Source organism: Hypanus sabinus, chromosome 2 (assembly GCF_030144855.1).
Source record: "Hypanus sabinus isolate sHypSab1 chromosome 2, sHypSab1.hap1, whole genome shotgun sequence".
Classification (NCBI taxonomy): domain Eukaryota; kingdom Metazoa; phylum Chordata; class Chondrichthyes; order Myliobatiformes; family Dasyatidae; genus Hypanus; species Hypanus sabinus.
In genome coordinates, this window is record NC_082707.1 from 12,693,925 (window position 1) to 12,713,347 (window position 19,423).

A 19,423-nucleotide genomic window follows, 5' to 3' on the forward strand; every position below is an offset into this window, starting at 1 on the left:
AGGTACCGAGGTGATGTCAGAGGTAAGCTTTGTACTCAGAAAGAGGTGAATGCATGGAGTGGGCTTCCGGCAATGGTGGTGGAGGTGGATACGATAAGGTTTTTTCAGACACTTTTGGGCAGGTGCTTGGAGCTTAGAAAAAAAAGAAGACAATGGGGAAGTCTAGTAATTTCTAAGGTAGGGACATGTTCGGCACAACTTTGTGGGCCCAAAGGCCTGTATTGTGCTGTAGTTTTTCATTGTGTCTTTACTAACCTTGAGATTCGTCTCCTTACTTTCACTAACAAAGCGACAAACTGAAACAAGCCCATAAAAAAGAACAACACCGAGTGCGCAGAGGAAAAGAGAAATACGCAAACCATTCAAAACAATAAAAGCAAACTTAAGAATTCGGATATAAATTGAGTCTATAGACACGAAGGCCGAAGCCTTGGTTTCAGTTCATTACGCTGCAGGGCAGAGAGGATCTCGAATACATGCAACACGGATGGGCTGAATGACAGACTTCTGCTTCTGCCCCTTATGATCATATGATCCCTTATATTTATCCCACAGCTTTGACGTTGCACATTTCCTACTGGCGCAAACAATGATTTTTGCCATTGAAGAAATTAACCAAAATGAGGATCTGCTTTCGGGAATCACACTCGGGTATCAGATACACGATGACTGCTCGTCCTCCTCGATTGCCTCGAAAGCAGCGCTCGCTTTGATTAACGGAGATGAGAAATCTATTGAATACCCTCAATGTCGAGGTTCCTCCAACGTCGCTGCCATCGTTGGCTGTGCTTTGTCCACAAGTTCCATTGTAACTGCAAGGACAATTGGTTCCTTTGGGATTCCGCTGGTAATAAATCAAATGTTCCAGTGCATTTTACTCTAGTGACAGCATCGCATTATTTGGAGGGACACTGATAATAGATTCTCATGTCAGGACTGAAATTGAGAGTGTCATATTTTCAGCTAATCGTTATGTCTTATTTTAGATCTTGTGTTCTTTTTAGAATTGGTTGAAATTTACCAGACTGTCGTGATATATTTTATTTTGTTGCTATAAATCACACAACACAGGGCGAGCAGCACAGATCTATTGGAAAGGGCTAATTAAACTATTAATTAAAAGCTTAACTCGTTCATTGTGCAGACGCGATATCCCGATGCCTCCGTCCTCTGCATATTGGTTTGGCTGGGGATAAAAGCAATTTTAAACTCCTACTTCTTATTTGCTTCAACCACAACCTCTGGCAGCGAATTGCAGGTCGCCACTACAGTCTGTATAAAAATGTCCCGAATATCTAATTTAAAATCTTTTCTCTCTCACCTTAAATGCATGCCCGCAGACTATAAACACTGGGCGAAAAGATGTTTGTTATCCACTCAGGCTTTTGTCTTCCAGTGAAAGAAATGCAAGTTAGTACAGAGATTCTGCATTGTCCATCCCCTTTAATTCAGGAAGAGTATCGGTAAACTGTCTCCCCAAATTTCCTTCTGTAAAGGAGCCTTCAGAATGTAAAACAATATTCCAGATGCGTCCAACCACCATTTTATTACAAGATCAGTAACTAAGTAGCTTAACTGACGTTCCAGCATGCTAGTACTCTCGCATAATGATGTTATATGTAGTATGTTGTATATTCTTCATGAGGCATTCTCAGTGTTACAATTATGCACAAATATAAATCGATTACCGGTAAATCGATAATGGCGTATCATTCACTTACAATCACAAAGCGGGGCAGAATAATTAATCTACCTATTTCATTCTCTGCAGGTTAGTTACTACTCCACATGTTTCTGTCTAAGTGATAAGAGAGAATACCCCACGTTTTTTAGAACTATTCCCAGCGACCAGTACCAGTCCAAAATTCTCGCTGAACTGGTGAAAACTTTTGGGTGGACTTGGATTGGAACCATAAGAAGTAATAATGATTATGGTAATTTCGGAATGCAAGGATTTATAGAAAATGTGGGAAAGTTCGGGGTATGTATCGCCTACTCTGAATCATTTGACAGAACTGACCCGCCAGAAAAAATCAGACGAATTGTCCAGATGATTAAACACGCATCCACTAAAGTGGTCGTGGCCTTTGCTCATGCTGGTGATATGCGTGTTTTATTGAACGAAATTTGGCGTCAAAATGTAACCGGTATACAGTGGATTGGAACTGAGGGCTGGGTAACAAGAAATATTCTCCCGCCTGAAGAAAGTGCAGTTTATCTCGCTGGGACAATCGGACTGGCCACTCGCCGGATAGAGGTAGCAGGTCTCAGGGAATATCTTCAGAAAATCCAACCTTCCACCTTTCCTGGCAATATTTTGGTGACGGAATTTTGGCAAACATTATTCTCTTGTTCCTTCTTAGCGCACAATCGGACAGTATCAGTGAATTCCACAAGACAAACTGGCCAATGCACAGGGGAAGAGCAAATGAAAGACATTGAAAATACTTACATTCCAGCGATAATGGATGGGAGTTCGTTCCACGTTTACATAGCCGTGTACTCCATCGCTCACGCACTCCACGATCTGTTGATCTGTGCGGAAGGGAACAGGATGATTATCAATAAAACGTGTGCACATATTTCAAACTTCAAGCCGTGGCAGGTAGGCATGGATTTAATCTACAGCAGATAGCACCTAATTACCAAGGTGAACAGATGTAGTTGCTGTTCAAAACTTATCTCCTTACATTTTCATCTGCGAGTATTCAGCCATTGAAAATCGTTTTAGCAACCAGATTGATTTGTCGATTCTAAGGTTCTATTCTCTGAAAAGTTCAGTACAAGTTAGTGCAGTACGTTCGGCCACCGATATTATGCTGGTCTGAAGTATTCTCTAAGATTCACTTATTTTATTTAGCGGCCCTTCAGCCCTTCGAGCCACGCCACTTCAGCAACTTTCTATAAACCTGATTATCGTTAATCGAATCACGCGACAGATTTACAATAACTAAATAACTTAGATGTTGCAACTTGGGGCTGTTGGAGGAAATCTGATATCCGGAGAAAATCCACGCATTCCATGGGCATTTGAGACTGCTTACAGAACTGCACCCGAGACTGAACTTCGAAATCTGGAGAGCCCCGAACTGTAATAACGCTAATTTCATTTTGACGTTCCCTTCACACATAACACTCCATTCTTCTTTCATCAATATGCCTATTTTCGAGTCTCTTAAATGCCCTCTCCCACTACATATAGCTGCAAGTTCTACGCAGCGACCACTCTCTGCAAAGATGGAAAAGAAAGAACAGCTGCTTCAAATATCCCCTCCATGATTTCTTCAACGGTCTTAAATTCATGCCCTGTCTGACTAGCCAATTCTATCCTGGGATGAAATTCTCTAGTTGTGTACTCCATCTATGCCTTTTTTCCATTTTATGCATTTATTTCATCTTCTTTCGCTGCAATGAGCAAAGCCCTAACTCGCCGTATCTGTTTTCATGCGACATGATCACCATTTCATTCGACTTTATGGTAAATGTCGTTTACTTCCTCTCTGAACTTTCTACGTACAGTGCTTTGAAAAAGCATTATCCTTAACCCTTCAAAAATATAAAATTGTATTACAACTAGGGATTTTCAGCAATTCACTTAGGAAACTTCTATTTGTTAATTACATGCTCCTTTTTTTCCTGTCACGGCATAGCCCAGCAAACTGCAGAAATTGAAAAGCATGCAAAACTAAATTTTTAAAAAAAGTACTGAGATGTCAGAGGTTCGCTCATTTGACAAGGTACCCCATGCAAGGCTTACTGAGAAAGTAAGAGAAAGTAAGAAGGCATGGGATCTAAAGGAACATTGCTTTGTGGATCCAGAACTAGCTTGCCCACAGAAGGGAAAGAGTGGTTGTAGGCGGATTATGTTCTGCATGGAGGTCGGTGACCAGTGTTGTGCCTCACTGGTGTTCTGGGACCCTTACTTTTCGTGATTTTGATAAATGACCTGGACGTGGAAGTGGAGGGGCGGGTTAGTAAGATTGCTGATGACACAATGTTTGGAGGTGATGTGGATAGTGTGGAGGGTTGTCAGATATCATGGCGGGACATTGCTAGGATGCAAAACTGGGCGGAGAAGTGGCAGATGTAGTTCAACACAGATAAGTCTGAAGTGGTTCATTTTGGTAGGTCAAATATGATAGCAGAATATAGTATTAATGGTAACACTCTTAGCAATGTTGAAGATCAGAGGGATCTTGGTGTCCGAACACCTGTGCCGGTTGACTCTGTGGTTAAGAGGATGTACGGAGCACTGGCCTTCATCAATCGCCGAATTGAATTTAGAAGCCGAGATGTAATATTGCATCTATATTGGAGCCTGTTCAGACCCCACTTGGAGTTCCGTGCTCAGTTTCGGTCGCTTCACTGCAGTTAGAATGTGCAAGTTACAGAAGGTGTGCAGAGGAGTTTTACAAGGATATTGCCTGGTTTGCGGAGCATGCCTTATGAGAATAGGTTGAGTGAACTCAGTCTTTTCTCCTTAGAGTGACGGAGTATGAGAGGTTACCTGATAGAGGTGTATAAGATAATGAGAATTACTGATCTTGTGGACAGAGCCCCCCCCCCCCCCCCCCGCAGTACTAAAATAGCTACCACAAGAGGACATACGTATTGGGTGCTGGAGAGTAGTTACAGAGGAGATATCAGGGGTACGTTTTTTACTCAGAGAGCGGTGAGTCTGTAGAATGGGCTACCAACTTTGTTGGCCGAAGGGCTTGCATTGTGCTGTAGGTTTTCTACGTTTCTTTGTCTCTATCTTTCTAATAAACCTTTCCCTCCTTGTTAAGTATTTAGTTGTACCTCCTCTCGCAGCTGTTACAACATATAGTGTCATTGGATAATCCTCTATTAGCACAACGTGTTGGAGCAAGATTAACCCATTCCTCCTTGCTAAATTGCTCAAGATGTGCAGGTTACTTGGGGAGTGGCGGTGGACTACACTTGTCATCATCTATGCAACCTCCACCCATATTGAATGATTCTTGCTTGGATCGTGTGTAGAGCATGTTTGCTGAATGATGAATGTAGGTAAGGCACTGGCAGAGCTCTCTTGCTTTCTGGCGTGTACATCCGCATGGACTGTAATATTCTTTATTAGTTGTGGTTGAGAAGGCAGAATTTAAAACATTGTACATCTAACAGTAATGCACCCTGGGGGGCGTACAGTTCTAGAGGATGTGTTTGAGTGTCAACCCTGGCTGTTGAATCCCGTGTTTCATTTAGAAGGGAAACCGAGAAACCAGGGAAACTAAATTACTCCTTGACGTCTCCATGGGTCTCTAACCCACTCCTAGAAATATGTACGCTATATTGATGACTCGTCTCCGATATCATTTCTACAATCAAATTACATTGTTTCAGGTGATCTGTGCAGTAAATTGGTGCGTCGATCTAAGTTCTGCCAGAAATCAGGCAGACACGCTTAGTCCTTTAGCATGCCATGTTTCTTTCCATTTGATTATTTTTTACTCCAGATCTAAAATCGGTAGTCACAAATATAAGTCTCTTTATGCAGTGACTAAACTGCAATACATTTCACTTTTTTCGTATTTATTCTTACCTTAAACGTCTGTGTTTGTATGCATGGAATCCAAGTCCTGGTTAAAAACTAGCTTCCCCTGCTTTATTCCTCCGTAGTTACTGAATTCACTCCGCAGAGTGAATTTCACAGCGAAGACAGGAGAAGCTGTATACTTTGATTTGAATGGTGATCCAGTACCAAGATACGAAGTCGTGAACCTGCAAACGAATTTGAGTGACTTAGTATACATTGGGTATTATGATGGCTCGGCTCCGCCAGGTCGCGAACTAACGGTGAATATCAAAGACATCGAGTGGAGCACGACTGAAAATACGGTATGGCACTTATTTCACAATGCATTTACGTTGACAAAAAGCGGAAGCAGTTGTATACATAGGATGCGGCTGGTATCACAGGTACAGATATTGTAAATAATGTTCTAGCTTCATGCAATGTAAAGTACAGACTCGAGAGTTTGGGTCGTTTTTTCCTAAGAGTTCGGAGAACAAAAAGGATCACCTTATTCAAAGTCCTCGGATCCTTTGGGAACACGTTGGGATCGTTTTAGCTGTTGAAGTGTCGAACGAGCGTAAGCAGTAACGATGTAAGTGGTTGGTTTTTCCATCGGAGGGGCATAGGCATATCTCTGTCCCCGAGATTGGTCGTAGTCAGATCAATAGATGCGATTACGGTGAAGTCAGATTTATAATCGAAAGGGACTCAGGGTGGAAGGGAACTGGCAGATAAGGGAGATTGAGCCCAGCGTACATTGGCGCTGATCAGAATGAACAATGGGATATGCTTAAAACTCAGGATATTCTAGATTCCTTACTTTGTGATCTTCTGGATAATAAGGAATTTCTCTCCTCAAGATACAATATACACTTTTAAACTTTGTTCTTTAACGAAGACTTCGCTTTGTAGTTCGGTTAATATATACACTGAATTCGAAACAACTTTCAAAGTCTGCTTCAAATGTCGTCGCAGTTCCAGGGTAATTCATTCATTGCTTAAACAACTGCAACGTTTTTTGTTGGTTTCACAAAACCTGGCAGGGAGAGGTCCAAGGCTGAGAGGGTTGTGGTTGCTTGCGCGTGAGTAGGGGTGGGGTGCCTTCGACTGCAAACAAGGGAGACAATGTTACTTTTAATTTCTGTTAATTTAAGTTTATGATTTTTGCATTTGTAATATACCGGGCTGCTGCTGGAAAGTAGGCGTTCAAACCTTATGTATGCATTCCTTTGGAAATAACCTTGAACATGGCAAGAAGTTGATATACCACCCCCACCGCTTCAGACGGAGTTTTCTCAGAAGATAAGAGTCTCCTGTGATTCTGGAAGCAATAATGATCTACATAGAACTGTGTATCAACAGTACACAGAAAAAAAAATATCGTATGCTCGCGCATAATGCATCGAACAGAATTCCGTAAGATGATAAAACCATAGAATCAATAATTAGGAAGCTCTGCGCATTCGAGTCTGCAGCGTCATTACATAATATCTGATCCATTTCCATTCCAGCCATAATCCCTTGGATTCTTCTTGTATCCCCTCATGACCAGACTAGCGAAGGAACTATCAGCATCCGCCTGAAATATACCCAATGGCTTAGGTCCCATTGCCGCCCGTTGCAACAAATTCCACATATCTATCACTCTCTACCGAAAGAAATTCCTTTTCACTACCTTTCTAAATCGGCGGTCCTGTATTCTGAGGCTGTGTCCCCTGAGCTTAGTGTCTCCACATTGCAGAAACGTCCTCTCCATGTTGATCTCTCTTTTCAAAATCGATAACTTTGAATAAGAACCCTCCCCAACCCCCACGAAGTTTTCTGAATTCCATGAAATGAGCCTTGCAGTCACCAAATCACTTTCCTGAACCGCCCCTAAAACCCCTCCAATATCAATACATCCTGTTCGAGATAAAGCGTCCAAAGCTGCTCAGAATACTTCAAGCGAGGCCACACCTGTGCTTTATATACCCTCAACATTACAGATTTGCTTTTATATTCTGGACTTTTGGTAAAAAAATGATAACAACACTATAACACTAACAACTAAATTCCTTTACCCCGCGCTCGATCCGTATCCATCTATTCCATGCCTGTTGGTGTGTCAAATAGCCTGCTAAACACAATGACACAATTTGCTTGAGCGACCGTCCCTGCAGCCCGTTCCAAACACTTGCCACTAGCTGCAAAACCCTGATTTATCTCGCACTATATTTTCCTGCAGTTGAATTAATGTTGATATATTATTTTTTGCTCCGTTAAGTTAAATATATAACTTATTTTCCTATACCTACCAATTGTCATGTTTGTAATGTACTGAGCTGTTTTTCCTAACTGCACATTTTAATTGCCGTTATACCCTGGGTATGTATACTCATACCAATGCACATGATTTTAATTATCTGTATGAAAACTAACTTGGTTGATGTATCCCATATAAATTTTTACCCTCTCACATCCCACGACATCTCAGCTTAAATGCATGCACTCTATCATTAGGTATGTCAATACTGGGAAATGATTCCTACTGTCTATGCTATTATTTGCGGCATATAATTTGTAATTTCCAATGGCGAAAAGCGTACCATGTTCCAGCAATGTGCAAGCAAATGAATTTTGAGCAGCATACGTTTCTTTAAAGTTTATAGGGTTTTGTATTTTGACAAGGTTATGAAGGAAGTACTGGCACTGTTCGTAGAAAACCTATGCAATGAGCTCTGTATTTCAGAGCTGATCAGTTTGGAACAAGCTCATTATCAAATAAATCGATATTTTTAGAATAATTTCCGTTGCTTCAGATCCCACGAGCTGTTTGCTCAGAAAACTGTCCTCCTGGAAAAAGAAAAGTGAGCCAGAAAGGAAAGCCGATTTGCTGCTTTGACTGTACAGATTGCGCAGATGGAGAGATCAGCAACGCCACTGGTAAGTGCATGGATGCTCAGCAATGTGTCCCGATTCCACATTTCTGCGCTCATATGATTTTTTCTTTTTTTTCAGATTCCACGGACTGCATCAAATGTCCTTCTGATTACTGGTCTAATCAGGCAAAAACCCAATGTGTTCTCAAGCATGTTGAGTTCCTTTCCTTTCGAGAAGTTCTAGGGATTGTATTAGTGACATTTTCTGTAATAGGATCGTGCTTCACATTGGCTACCGCTGCAATTTTCTATCGGTATCGAGAAACTCCCATGGTCAAAGCGAACAACTCCGAACTCAGTTTCCTGCTCCTCTTTGCCCTCCTGCTTTGCTTCATTTGCTCGCTCACCTTCATTGGAGAACCGTCCAGTTGGTCTTGCATGTTGCGCCGCACAGCATTCGGAGTTGTGTTTGTTCTCTCTATTTCCTGCATCTTGGGCAAAACGATCATTGTTGTTGTTGCCTTTAAGGCAACTCTTCCCAACAGCAACGCGATGAACTGGTTCGGACCCTCGCAGCAACGCTTGAGCGTATTTATGCTGACATGTTTGCAAGGCTTTGTTTGCATTGTCTGGCTAAGCGTGTCACCACCCTACCCCCATAAGAATATGAGCTATTACAGAGACATCATTATACTAGAATGTGGCGTGGGCTCATTGACTGCATTTTGCATAGTCTCTGCCTATATTGCTCTGCTGTCCATTGTGTGTTTAGTTCTTGCATTTTTTGCACGGAAACTCCCGGACAGTTTCAACGACGCCAAGTACATCACCTTCAGCATGCTGATATTTGCCGCTGTTTGGATCACTTTCATTCCAGCCTATGTGAGCTCCCCTGGAAAATACACCGTAGCTGTAGAAGCTTTTGCTATTTGGGCATCAAGTTTCGGCTTGCTCGTCTGTATTTTTGCTCCGAAATGTTACATTATCTTACTGAAACCGGAGAGTAATACAAAGAAACAGATGATGGCGAAAAGTACGTCACTGTAACGACCACCACCCCTTTGTATCATTGGGGCCTCATTGAGTGTAATCTACGATTATGAAAGGTAGTTTTCAATTTCCCTCACATGCTCCAGCAGGTTACGTAAGCGAGAAATTGAATCAAGTGTTTTGCATGCGTTTAAAATTCCCTTGACAATAGTTTGGATTGCACTGTGAGAAAACAGATTTAGCACAGAATGGGAACCAGAGGTCAATATGACCTACAATATACATTTATATTTACTTCATGAATAAATGTTACTGATCGAAACTTCCTCTCTGCCGTCACTGATCTCATTGTTTTCCTTAAAATGCATCCTATCGATCAATCTCATTAGTCTGGAACTTTCATATTCAAACATTTATTATTGATTTCAATTTAGATTGAAGCATGGCGGTGGGCAATTCGTGATTAGTTCCTGGTGCAGAAGGATAAATATAAATTTCAAGTCTATTAGATCTCAAATGTATTGACGTATTTATATCGAAGAAGTTCATTTTGAACAAGTGCAATAACATCACGATCAGAACCGAACACAATATTTGTTATGCTGGACATTAGTCTGTAAACCGACAAGTCGTAAGCACCTGGTGTTTGAAATCCCTAAGTTTTCTATGAGATGATTTCAGAGTCAGTGTATACTTCCGTTAAAATATGCAAAAGTGATATAGATTCAAATAGGTTGACGGCCAAATCATCAGACCTCTCAATCTGTAATAGTGCGAAAAGATCATCTGCCATGTTTCTTATTGGGATGTAACATTTTGAGTAATGCATTTGCTACCCTTTCTGAGATTGCAAACCTAATCCACTGGGTCTCGGCCTGCTGGCGGCAATGTTATCTTATCAGCTACCAGCCCTTCCTGATAGTCTGACTACACGCTTCTTTGCGCTTTTTAACAACAATCCTATACTGAGTCCCTGCATTTCGGTTCCAGACACGCTATCAATATAGATTAAACCCTCCACAACAACTATAAGATATACTAGTGAGAACATTTGTCCTCGTCGGTTTAAAGTGCAAACACACCCTTTTGAAAAGGTCCTACCTATTCTGGAATATCCCCCGAAGGTCCAGAAACCTGAAGCACTGTCCCCTACACCAGTTTCTCAAACGCACATTGAGCTGCGATATTAACTTTTTTTCTGTCCTCACTAACACGTGGCACAGTTAAAAATCCGAAATTACTATCCTGGAGGTCCTGCTGCTCAGGTTTATGCCTCGTTCTCTAAATTACTTCTCCAGGACCTTATTGGGTTGTTTTTTTATGTCAGTAACACAAATATGCACCAAAACATCTGGTTGCTCTCATTCCTCTAAAATGCTACGGACGCGATCCGAAACATGGCTGGCCCTGGCAGCTGGCAGTCAAAAAATCATTCGGCTGTCCCGTTCACTTCCATATATCTCCTCCCTGTTCCGTCGACTACTGAATCACCTATCACTAGTGATCCGCTCTTTTGCCTCTTTACTTTTTGACCATGGACCCATGCTCAGTGTCACTATTCTCGTCTCTGGAGCATTCCTCCACACGTGTATCAAAAACAGTATATTTATTTTAAAGGGAATGGCCACAGGGGTGCTCTATGCTAACTGCCTATTCACATTTTCATTGCTTCTGACATGCACACAGCTACTCGCGTCTAGCAATTTCGGGGAAACTGCTTCCTTTATCTCCTCACTTCTCCTTACAAGCCGATGGTCATCCAGTTCATGCTCCAGATCCCTAACACCATCTTCAACGCACATGTAATTCCTTGGGAGACGCTGCGTCTCCCTGGAATTATCATCCAGCATGGCGAAAACACAACGGCCATTTATTAAAGAGAGCGAGGGGGTGAATAAAAGGAACCTTAACAGAAACTTAACCTGAGCAAAGGCCTTTTCGGAGCTGAAATCTCTTTTGAACTAGAGCATGAGCATGACACTCTACATCTCAGCACGATCCCACTCACAACAATGACCACCACAAACTGGACTGGAATGTGTAGAAGAGAATTGGGAAATAAAAAGAAACTAGTTCTTTATCATCTGAAACATAAATTACCTCAAAAAATGGATTTTAATTGAAAACAATATATAATGAAATAAATTAAAGTAATCTTCATAATTTAGTACATGTTTTAAATGAAAACTTTCAACCCCAAAAGCTGGAAGTGCAGATGCATTTGCTTTCTTTCAACCTCGTACGCTTCACGTTATACAAAAATATGTTCAACTGTTTCATAATGATGAGACCATTTTCGAAACCCAGGCTGATATTTTCCAACAAGATATCGGGAATGATTAACCATACTCTGCCTAATTCTAAGCCGAGTCAATATAATTCCTTCTCTTCTTGTCTCACCCATTCTCGCATCATTCGAATATTTTTATGCATTCTGTAATGGAGTCTTCCCTTATAGCCAGAATCCCACAGGTCTTGCCAAAAAAACGCAACTCTTAGCCCCAACAACCTCTTAGCTTCTGATTGGCTAACTGGAAGGTCTATATCAGCAGATGATTTTTTAACAGATTTTGGACAAACTCGTTCATTCCTCTCAACACCGCAATGTAAGGGAAGACATAAAAAGCAGACATACAGACGAATAATTTGATTATGCAATAAAGTTTGAAGGGGTTCCAGCAGTATATCAGACCTACAACTAAAATGGTCTGTTTCAAGACAAATCAAACCACAAAAAGGGATTTGAACAAATTATAATTTTTCAACGACAGATTTCCTCCACCCACTGTAGGCACAAAATGATTTCAACCAGTTTGCAGTACAGACTGATAAATCGTTCGTATTACTTTTATTTATTACTGCATGGAATTCATGGCAAAGCCACCACACCGATAGTTTCCGTTAAATTATCATTTGATCCGTCAGTTATGATGGCTAACACATCGTAATAATTCTCCTTAACATACTAATGAACCAATAGATTATTGGGCAGATCAGGATCCTCGGCTCCACTAAATTATGCAACCTAATATTAAGCAAAGCTGCGGAAGGAACACAGTGGAGTTAACGAAAAGCTACTGTAGGACAAATTACTTAATACGCACACCCATTTTCCTACCATGACGGAAAGCCAGCCACCCAAAACTAAAACCAGTCGTCTTGTGCTGTTCCCAATAGTCTTCCAACACTCTTTCGAGAACTTGATCATTCCTCTGTCCTCAACAGTTAAATCAATATGTTAACAACAATTGCATATTCCACAGTTGTAAGGGTAATTGTTTTAATAACTTAACCAGAACAAAGGACTTTTCGGAGCAGAAAGGTCTTTTTAATGAGAGCATGAGCATGACACTCTTAATCTCACCTCGAGCCTACTCGCCACAATGGCTAACACAAACTGGACTGGAATGAGTTGTACAGAAATCAGAAATTAAAAAAGAAACACTACTTCTTTATAAAAAGAAAAATAAACTACCTCAAAACCCGATAGATTTTAACTTTTATAAGACGGTATTACGAATTAAATTAATGTAACCTCAATATTTCTGTGAACATTTTAAATGAAGCCTGTCAACCCTCAGAGCTGGTAGGGGAGCGGACATTTGCTTTAGAACCATATAACAATTACAGCACGGAAACAGGCCATCTCGGCCCCTCTAGTCCGTGCCGAACGCTTACTCTCACTTAATCCCAACTACCTGTACTCAGCTCATAACCCTCCATTCCTTCCCTGTCCATATACCTATCCACTTTTTTTTTAAAGTGACAAAACCGAACCTACCTCTACCACTTCTACTGGAAGCTCGCTCCACACAGCTACCACTCACTGAGTAAAGAGTTTCCCTCTCTTATTACCCCTAAACTTTTGCCATTTAGCTCTCAACTGTGTCCTCTTGTTTTGAATCCCCCCTACTCTCAATAGAAAAGGCCTATTCATGTCAAATATATCTATACTCCTCATACTTTTCAATACCTCTAACAAGTGCCCCCTCAACCTTCTACGCTCCAAAGAATAAAGACGTAACTTGTTCAACCTTTCTCTGTAACTTAGGTGCTGAAACCAAGGTAACATGCTAGTAAATCTCCTCCGTACTCTCTCTAATTTTTTGACATCCTTCCTATAATTCAGTGACCAGAACTGTACAACATAGTCAAAATTTGGCCTCACTAATGCCTTATACAATTTTAACTTTGCATCCCAACTCCTATACTCAACGCTCTGATTTATAAAGGCCAGCATACCAAAAGCTTTCTTCACCATCCTATCGATATGAGATTCCACTTTCAGGGAACTATGCACCATTATTCCTAGATGACTCTGTTCTACTGCATTCCTCAATGTCCTGCCATGTATGTCCTATTATGATTATTCCTACCAAGTTGTAGCACCTCACACTTATCAGCGTTAAACTCAATGTGTCATTTTTAAGCCCACTATTCTAACTGTTTTTTATCATTTTCCATAACTATGCTGAAGCTGAGTGAGTTGTGGTCATTGTCAAATAAATGCTCCCCCACAAAGAGGTCTTTCACCTGACCAGGGTCACTACCCAGAACTAGAACCAGTATGGCCTCTCCTTTCGTGGCCGGTCTACATACTGTGTCAAGAATCTTTCTTGAAAACACCTGACAAATTCTGACCCATGTATCCCCCCTTGAAATCTGGAGGTGCCAGGCAACATGAGGGAAGTTGAAATCACCCATAATAACAAACCTGTCTGTAACCCCCTGGGTCGCCTCGGGCTCGCTCAGCTCGTTCTCGTCCAGGGGGAGCAGCCTTCGGCCCCGCCAAACTAGATAATCAGTTTGTATGGGTGCTGTGTGATATCCCCGCCTCGTCAAAGAACAAACAGGACACCATATGCGATTAAATGATTACAGTTTATAAAGATTACGATAACTAAGTAATTAATAACGATACAGTATACATAAAAGAAAAGAAAATAAAGAAAAGGCGCCAAACTTATCAAAGTCCAAACCACTTCGTGCACAACCGTTGGAGCTCAATTACTGAAGTCTTCTGGCCACCATTCGATCCCCTCCGAACTCCTCGACTCGCAGCTCAGAAATGGTCAACCAAGAACATCTTTCTTCGTCTCCTCTCCTCGGGGTACCTCCTGGCCTTGGACCCCCGCTTATGGTCCGTTCCTCGCCCAGCTTACAGCATCGCGTCCTTTCTCTCTCTCACCCCGTCGCGCAAATCTACCCTAAAGCCCGCCAACAATAGCTTACAGTCTCATAAGTAAGAAGAACATTAATACCAATTGGTTTACAGAGGATTACAATTCTCGTTATCAGTAAATGTTAACCCAAACAAGCTTCGAGCACTCTCGCGCAACAAAGAAGCAGTCCTACTTTTAACAAAACAAAGAAGCCATTTTGATTAACATCCACAGTAACAAAGAAAAAGAAGAAACCCCACTTTACATGTGTTTCCTGCACCATTTTAAAATCTGCCTGCTTCCCTGCTCCTTGGTGGCATGTAGACTACTCCCAGCAGTTTGATTGATCCCTTCCTACTTCTGACTTTCACCCACACCGACTCAGTGGGCATTCCTTGTGCAGTTCCCACCCTTTCTATAGCGGTGATGCAATCCCTGACCAGTAAAAATACTCCCCCACCCCCCCCCCCTTTCTACCTCCCATCCTATTCCTTTTAAAACACCTAAACCCCGTTTCCAGCATCAGCCAATCCTGCCCTTCCTCCAACCAAATTTCAGTAATGGCCACAACATCGTAGCTCCATGTACTGATCCATACTTTTATTTCTAATACTCTGAGCGTTGAAATAGACACATTGCAAACCCTCTAACTGGATACCTTTAGGTTTCGTCCCCTGCCTGTCCTTCTTCACCATCTCAGAACACATAGTCTCATCCACTTGTCCTTCTATCCTAATCTCTGTGCTCACATTCTGGTTCCCAATCGCATGCCAAACTAGGTTAAACCCTCCCCAAGAGCTCTAGCAAACCTGCCCGCCAGTATATTGGCCCCTTTCCAGTTCAGATGCAGGCCGTCCTTTTAATACATGTCAGACATTCCCCAGAAGAGATCCAAATGATCCAGAAATCGGAACCCCTGCCCCCCGCACCAACTCTTCAGCTACGCAGTCATCTGCCATAACTTCCTGTTCCTACCCTCTCTGTCTCGTGGCACAGGCAACAATCCAGAGATTACCACCTTTTTGGTCCTGCTTTTTAATTTTTTTCTTAATTCCCTATATTCCTTCTTCAGGACCTCATCCCTACTCCTATCTATGTCATTGGTTCGCACATGGACCACGATATCTGACTGCAAACCCTCTCTACTGAGAATACCGAGAACTTGATCTGATATATCGCGGATCCTGGCAGCAGTGAGGCAACAGATCAGCCTGGATTTTCGATCTTTCTCACAGAACCACTAATCTGCCCCCCACTAACTATCGAATCCCCTATCACTATTGCTCTCAACTTTTCCCTCCTTCCTTTCTGAGCTCAGGATCTAATCTCGGTGCCAGAGACGCGACCACTACAACTTGGCACTTTCAGGTCGTCCCCACCAACAGTATCCAAAACACTATATTTATTGTTGATGGGAACAGCCACAGGACTGCCTCCCGAATGATCCGAAGTTCATCCAGTTCCAGCTCCAATTCCAAACTGGGTTTGACAAGACAAGAGCTGCAACTGGATGCATCTTTTGCAGTTGTAGTCATCAGAGACAATTGGGCTGTCCCTAACTTCCCACATACGACAATCGAAGCACTGGACTGCCCTGTCTACTGCCTCCATTACCAACTCCTAAGTTAATAAAGTTAATTAAAGAAACTTACCCGCTTTACCTCACGGGGAGCTAGCTCCTCTTCTCACCGAAGACTCTCGAGCCAAAGGCTCAAAGCTCCAATCCTTCACTGGCCTACTCACTCATTGTCCTCTCTCAAAGCCCGTCAGAGCCTTTTCGACCGAGTTGGGATGCAAAATGTCAGGCCTTTCGGTCGCTGAAGGAGCTGCTGACCGAGGCGTTAGTGCTGTCTTTTTGGATCCCTGATTGCCATAGGTAATCTTGACTAATCTTTTGGAGTTTTTTGAGGGTGTAACAAGGATGTTAGACGAGGGTAAGCCAGTGGATGTTGTGTACCTAGATTTTCAGAAGGCATTCGGTAAGGTGCCACATAGGAGATTGGTGAGTAAAATCAGACCTGATGACATAGGGGGCAGGGTTTCAACATGGATAGAAAACTGGTTGGCAGATAGAAAGCAAAGGGTAGCAGTGAATGGGTGTTTCTCGGACTGGCTGGAGGTGACTAGTGGGGTACCACAGGGCTCTGTATTGGGACCACAGCTCTTTACGATTTATGTCAACGATTTAGATGAGGGCATTAAAAACTATATCAGCAGGTTTGCTGACGATACTAAACTGGGTGGCAGTGTGACATGCGAAGAGGACGTTAGGAGAATGCAGGGAGACTTGGATAGGTTGGGTGAGTGGGCAGATGCTTGGAAGATGTCATTCAATGTGAATAAATGTGAAGTTATCCACTTTAGAAGCAGAAACAAGAGGGCAGAGTATTGTCTGAAGGGTGTCGAGTTAGGTAAGGGAGAAATGCAAAGAGACCTAAGAGTCCTAGTTCATCAGTCAATGAAGGTGAATGAGCAAGTGCAACAGGCAGTGAAGAGGGCAAATGGAATGTTGGCCTTTATTACAAGGGGAATTGAGTACAAGAGCAAGGATGTTCTTTTGCATTTGTACAGGGCCCTGGTGAGACCACACCTGGAATATTGTGTACAGTTTTGGACTCCAGGTTTAAGGAAGGACATTCTGGCAATTGCGGAAGTGCAGCGTAGATTCACTAGGTTGATTCCTGGGATGGCAGGGCTGTCTTACGCAGAGAGATTGGAGAGATTGGGGTTGTACACACTGGAATTGAGGAGATTGAGAGGGGATCTGATTGAAACGTTTAAGTTAATTAAAGGATTTGATAGGATTGAGGCAGGAAATATGTTCCAGATGTTGGGAGAGTCCAGTACCAGAGGGCATGGATTGAGAATAAGAGGTCAGTTATTTAAAACAGAGTTGAGGAAGAGCTTCTTCTCCCAGAGAGTTGTGGAGGTGTGGAATGCACTGCCTCGGAAGACGGTGGAGGCCAATTCTCTGGACGCTTTCAAGAAGGAGCTAGATAGATATCTGATGGATAGGGGAATCAAGGGATATGGGGACAAGGCAGGGACTGGGTATTGATAGTGAATGATCAGCCATGATCTCAGTATGGCGGTGCAGACTCGAGGGGCCGAATGGACTACTTCTCACATATTGTCTATTGTATATTGTAATGCACATGGATGCCAGCCGAGAAGATCTAGGGAGCGTCCTGTATCAGGATCACGGCAACGTGTTGAGACCTGTTAAGTTTGTCAGTCGGAATCTGTTGCGCTCCAAGAAAAACTATCCCAGGTACAAGTTCTAAATTGTTGGCGTTGAAATGTGCGCTCGTAGATAAGTTGCGTGACTACCACTATGAGGCTTAGTTTGAGGTGCCGAAGGACAACATCCTCAGCACTTATATCCTGACCTCGCAGAAACCGGATGCCGCAGGACATCGGTGGTTGGTGGCGTTGTCTGCATATGATTTCAGCTTGAAGTACCGAACAGGAAACCGGGACATTGCTGCCGAATTTTTGCCCCGACGGGTGCATGAGGGACTGGACAGGGACGAGGAGTCAGAGAGCGTTCCTGTCCCGAGAGTGAAGGCCATGTGTAAGTTTGCCATCACCGTAAAGACAGAGAAGAAGCTGAGGCACGATCGAGTGGTCGACCTATAGGGAGCTTCTGATGACGCATTCTCCAAGTATACTCTAACCTGAATGCTCTGAAGAAAAATCAGCTACCAGAATTGAATGCTGGTGAAGAGGAAGCTGCTCAGTCAGACGACACGGGTATTGGTATTATTTGGTCACCGGTGGAAAAGGGAGACATGGCTCAGTCGTAGAAGACAAAACACTGGGTCCATTACTTTGAGAATGACCTCGGTTGGAGGTGCGGAACCAGATTATCTGGCAAGCAGAGAAGACCTATGGATTGCTCAGAGGCCGGTATTACCAGCTCCTGGTGAAATCGGATGTCGACAAATACTGGAAGTCGTGCATTTGATAGATCCGGCGGAAGTCATTGCCTCTGCGGACAGCTCCGTTGTCCACTTGCAGAGTGCGGGGCCTCTGGACCTGCTGTGTATGGACTTCCTGTCCATAGGACCTGATGCCAGCAACGCGGCGAATGTCTTAGTCATCATGGACCACTGCATCAAATATGCACAGGTTTTTACTACCGAGGACGAGAGTGCATCCACAGTGGCCAATGTGCATGGGAGCGCTATTTCATTTCTAATGGCATATCCCAGGCGCATAAATAGCGATCAGGGACGTTATTTTCAGGGCAGTCTCATCCATGAGTTACTGGGCATGCTTGGAGTCCGGAAGTCGAAGACCACGTACTGTCATCCGCAGGGTGATCCCCAGCCCGAGAATTTAATCGGATGTTGCGAGACATGCTCGGAACCTTGGAGTTCATCCAGAAGAGCAAGTAAATTCAACATATTGAATATTTGCTCCACAGTTACAACTGTATCCGAAATGAAGCTACCGGGTACTCGCAAACCAATCTGATGTCTGGGTACGAGGCGAGGTTCACCACTGTTTTGGAACTGATGAGGGCGGCTTACCACCGGAGACTTATACGAATTATGTGTCTGACATGAGAAGAGAGCTGAAAAGGGCTTAGAAATTAAATGGGGTCGTGCTGCCAAGCAGAATCAACGAAATAAGAGGAGGTATGATTCAAAGGTGAGGTTTTCCCACCTCGTGCCGGGATACCAGTTCCTCATAAGGAATTTGGCGCTACCTGGAATGTATAAGTTGGCTGACCGCTGGGCGGTTACACCCTATTTGTTGGAGAGTTAGATGGTAAAACTAACAATTTTCCAAGAGAAAACAAATGATGCGAATGGGCCAGTCAATATTCTCCATCGGAACCATCTACTGCCCCTGGGACATGCGGTGCAGGTAGA

At 42.9% G+C, this 19,423-nt stretch overlaps 1 protein-coding gene across 1 annotated transcript; it reads left to right on the forward strand.

Moving 5' to 3' along the window:
- The first annotated feature begins 562 nt into the window (after positions 1 to 562).
- LOC132403043 (extracellular calcium-sensing receptor-like) lies at positions 563 to 18,182 on the forward strand. The gene is made up of 6 exons (XM_059986269.1): positions 563 to 847; positions 1,772 to 2,605; positions 5,638 to 5,856; positions 8,332 to 8,455; positions 8,531 to 9,424; positions 17,956 to 18,182. The coding sequence occupies exons 1-6, from the start codon at positions 590 to 592 to the stop codon at positions 18,180 to 18,182; spliced, it is 2,556 nt and encodes an 851-aa protein (XP_059842252.1). The 5' UTR covers positions 563 to 589.
- The last annotated feature ends 1,241 nt before the right edge of the window (positions 18,183 to 19,423 follow it).

What these genes read in the sequence shown, in the direction of transcription:
- LOC132403043 (XM_059986269.1), top strand. Translation starts at nt 590, where the DNA reads ATGATTTTTGCCATTGAAGAAATTAACCAAAATGAGGATCTGCTTTCG. An exon ending in CAAACTTCAAGCCGTGGCAG is followed by an intron (nt 2,606 to 5,637) that starts GTAGGCATGGAT and finishes ATTCCTCCGTAG; the next exon opens with TTACTGAATTCACTCCGCAG. An exon ending in GGAGCACGACTGAAAATACG is followed by an intron (nt 5,857 to 8,331) that starts GTATGGCACTTA and finishes CCGTTGCTTCAG; the next exon opens with ATCCCACGAGCTGTTTGCTC.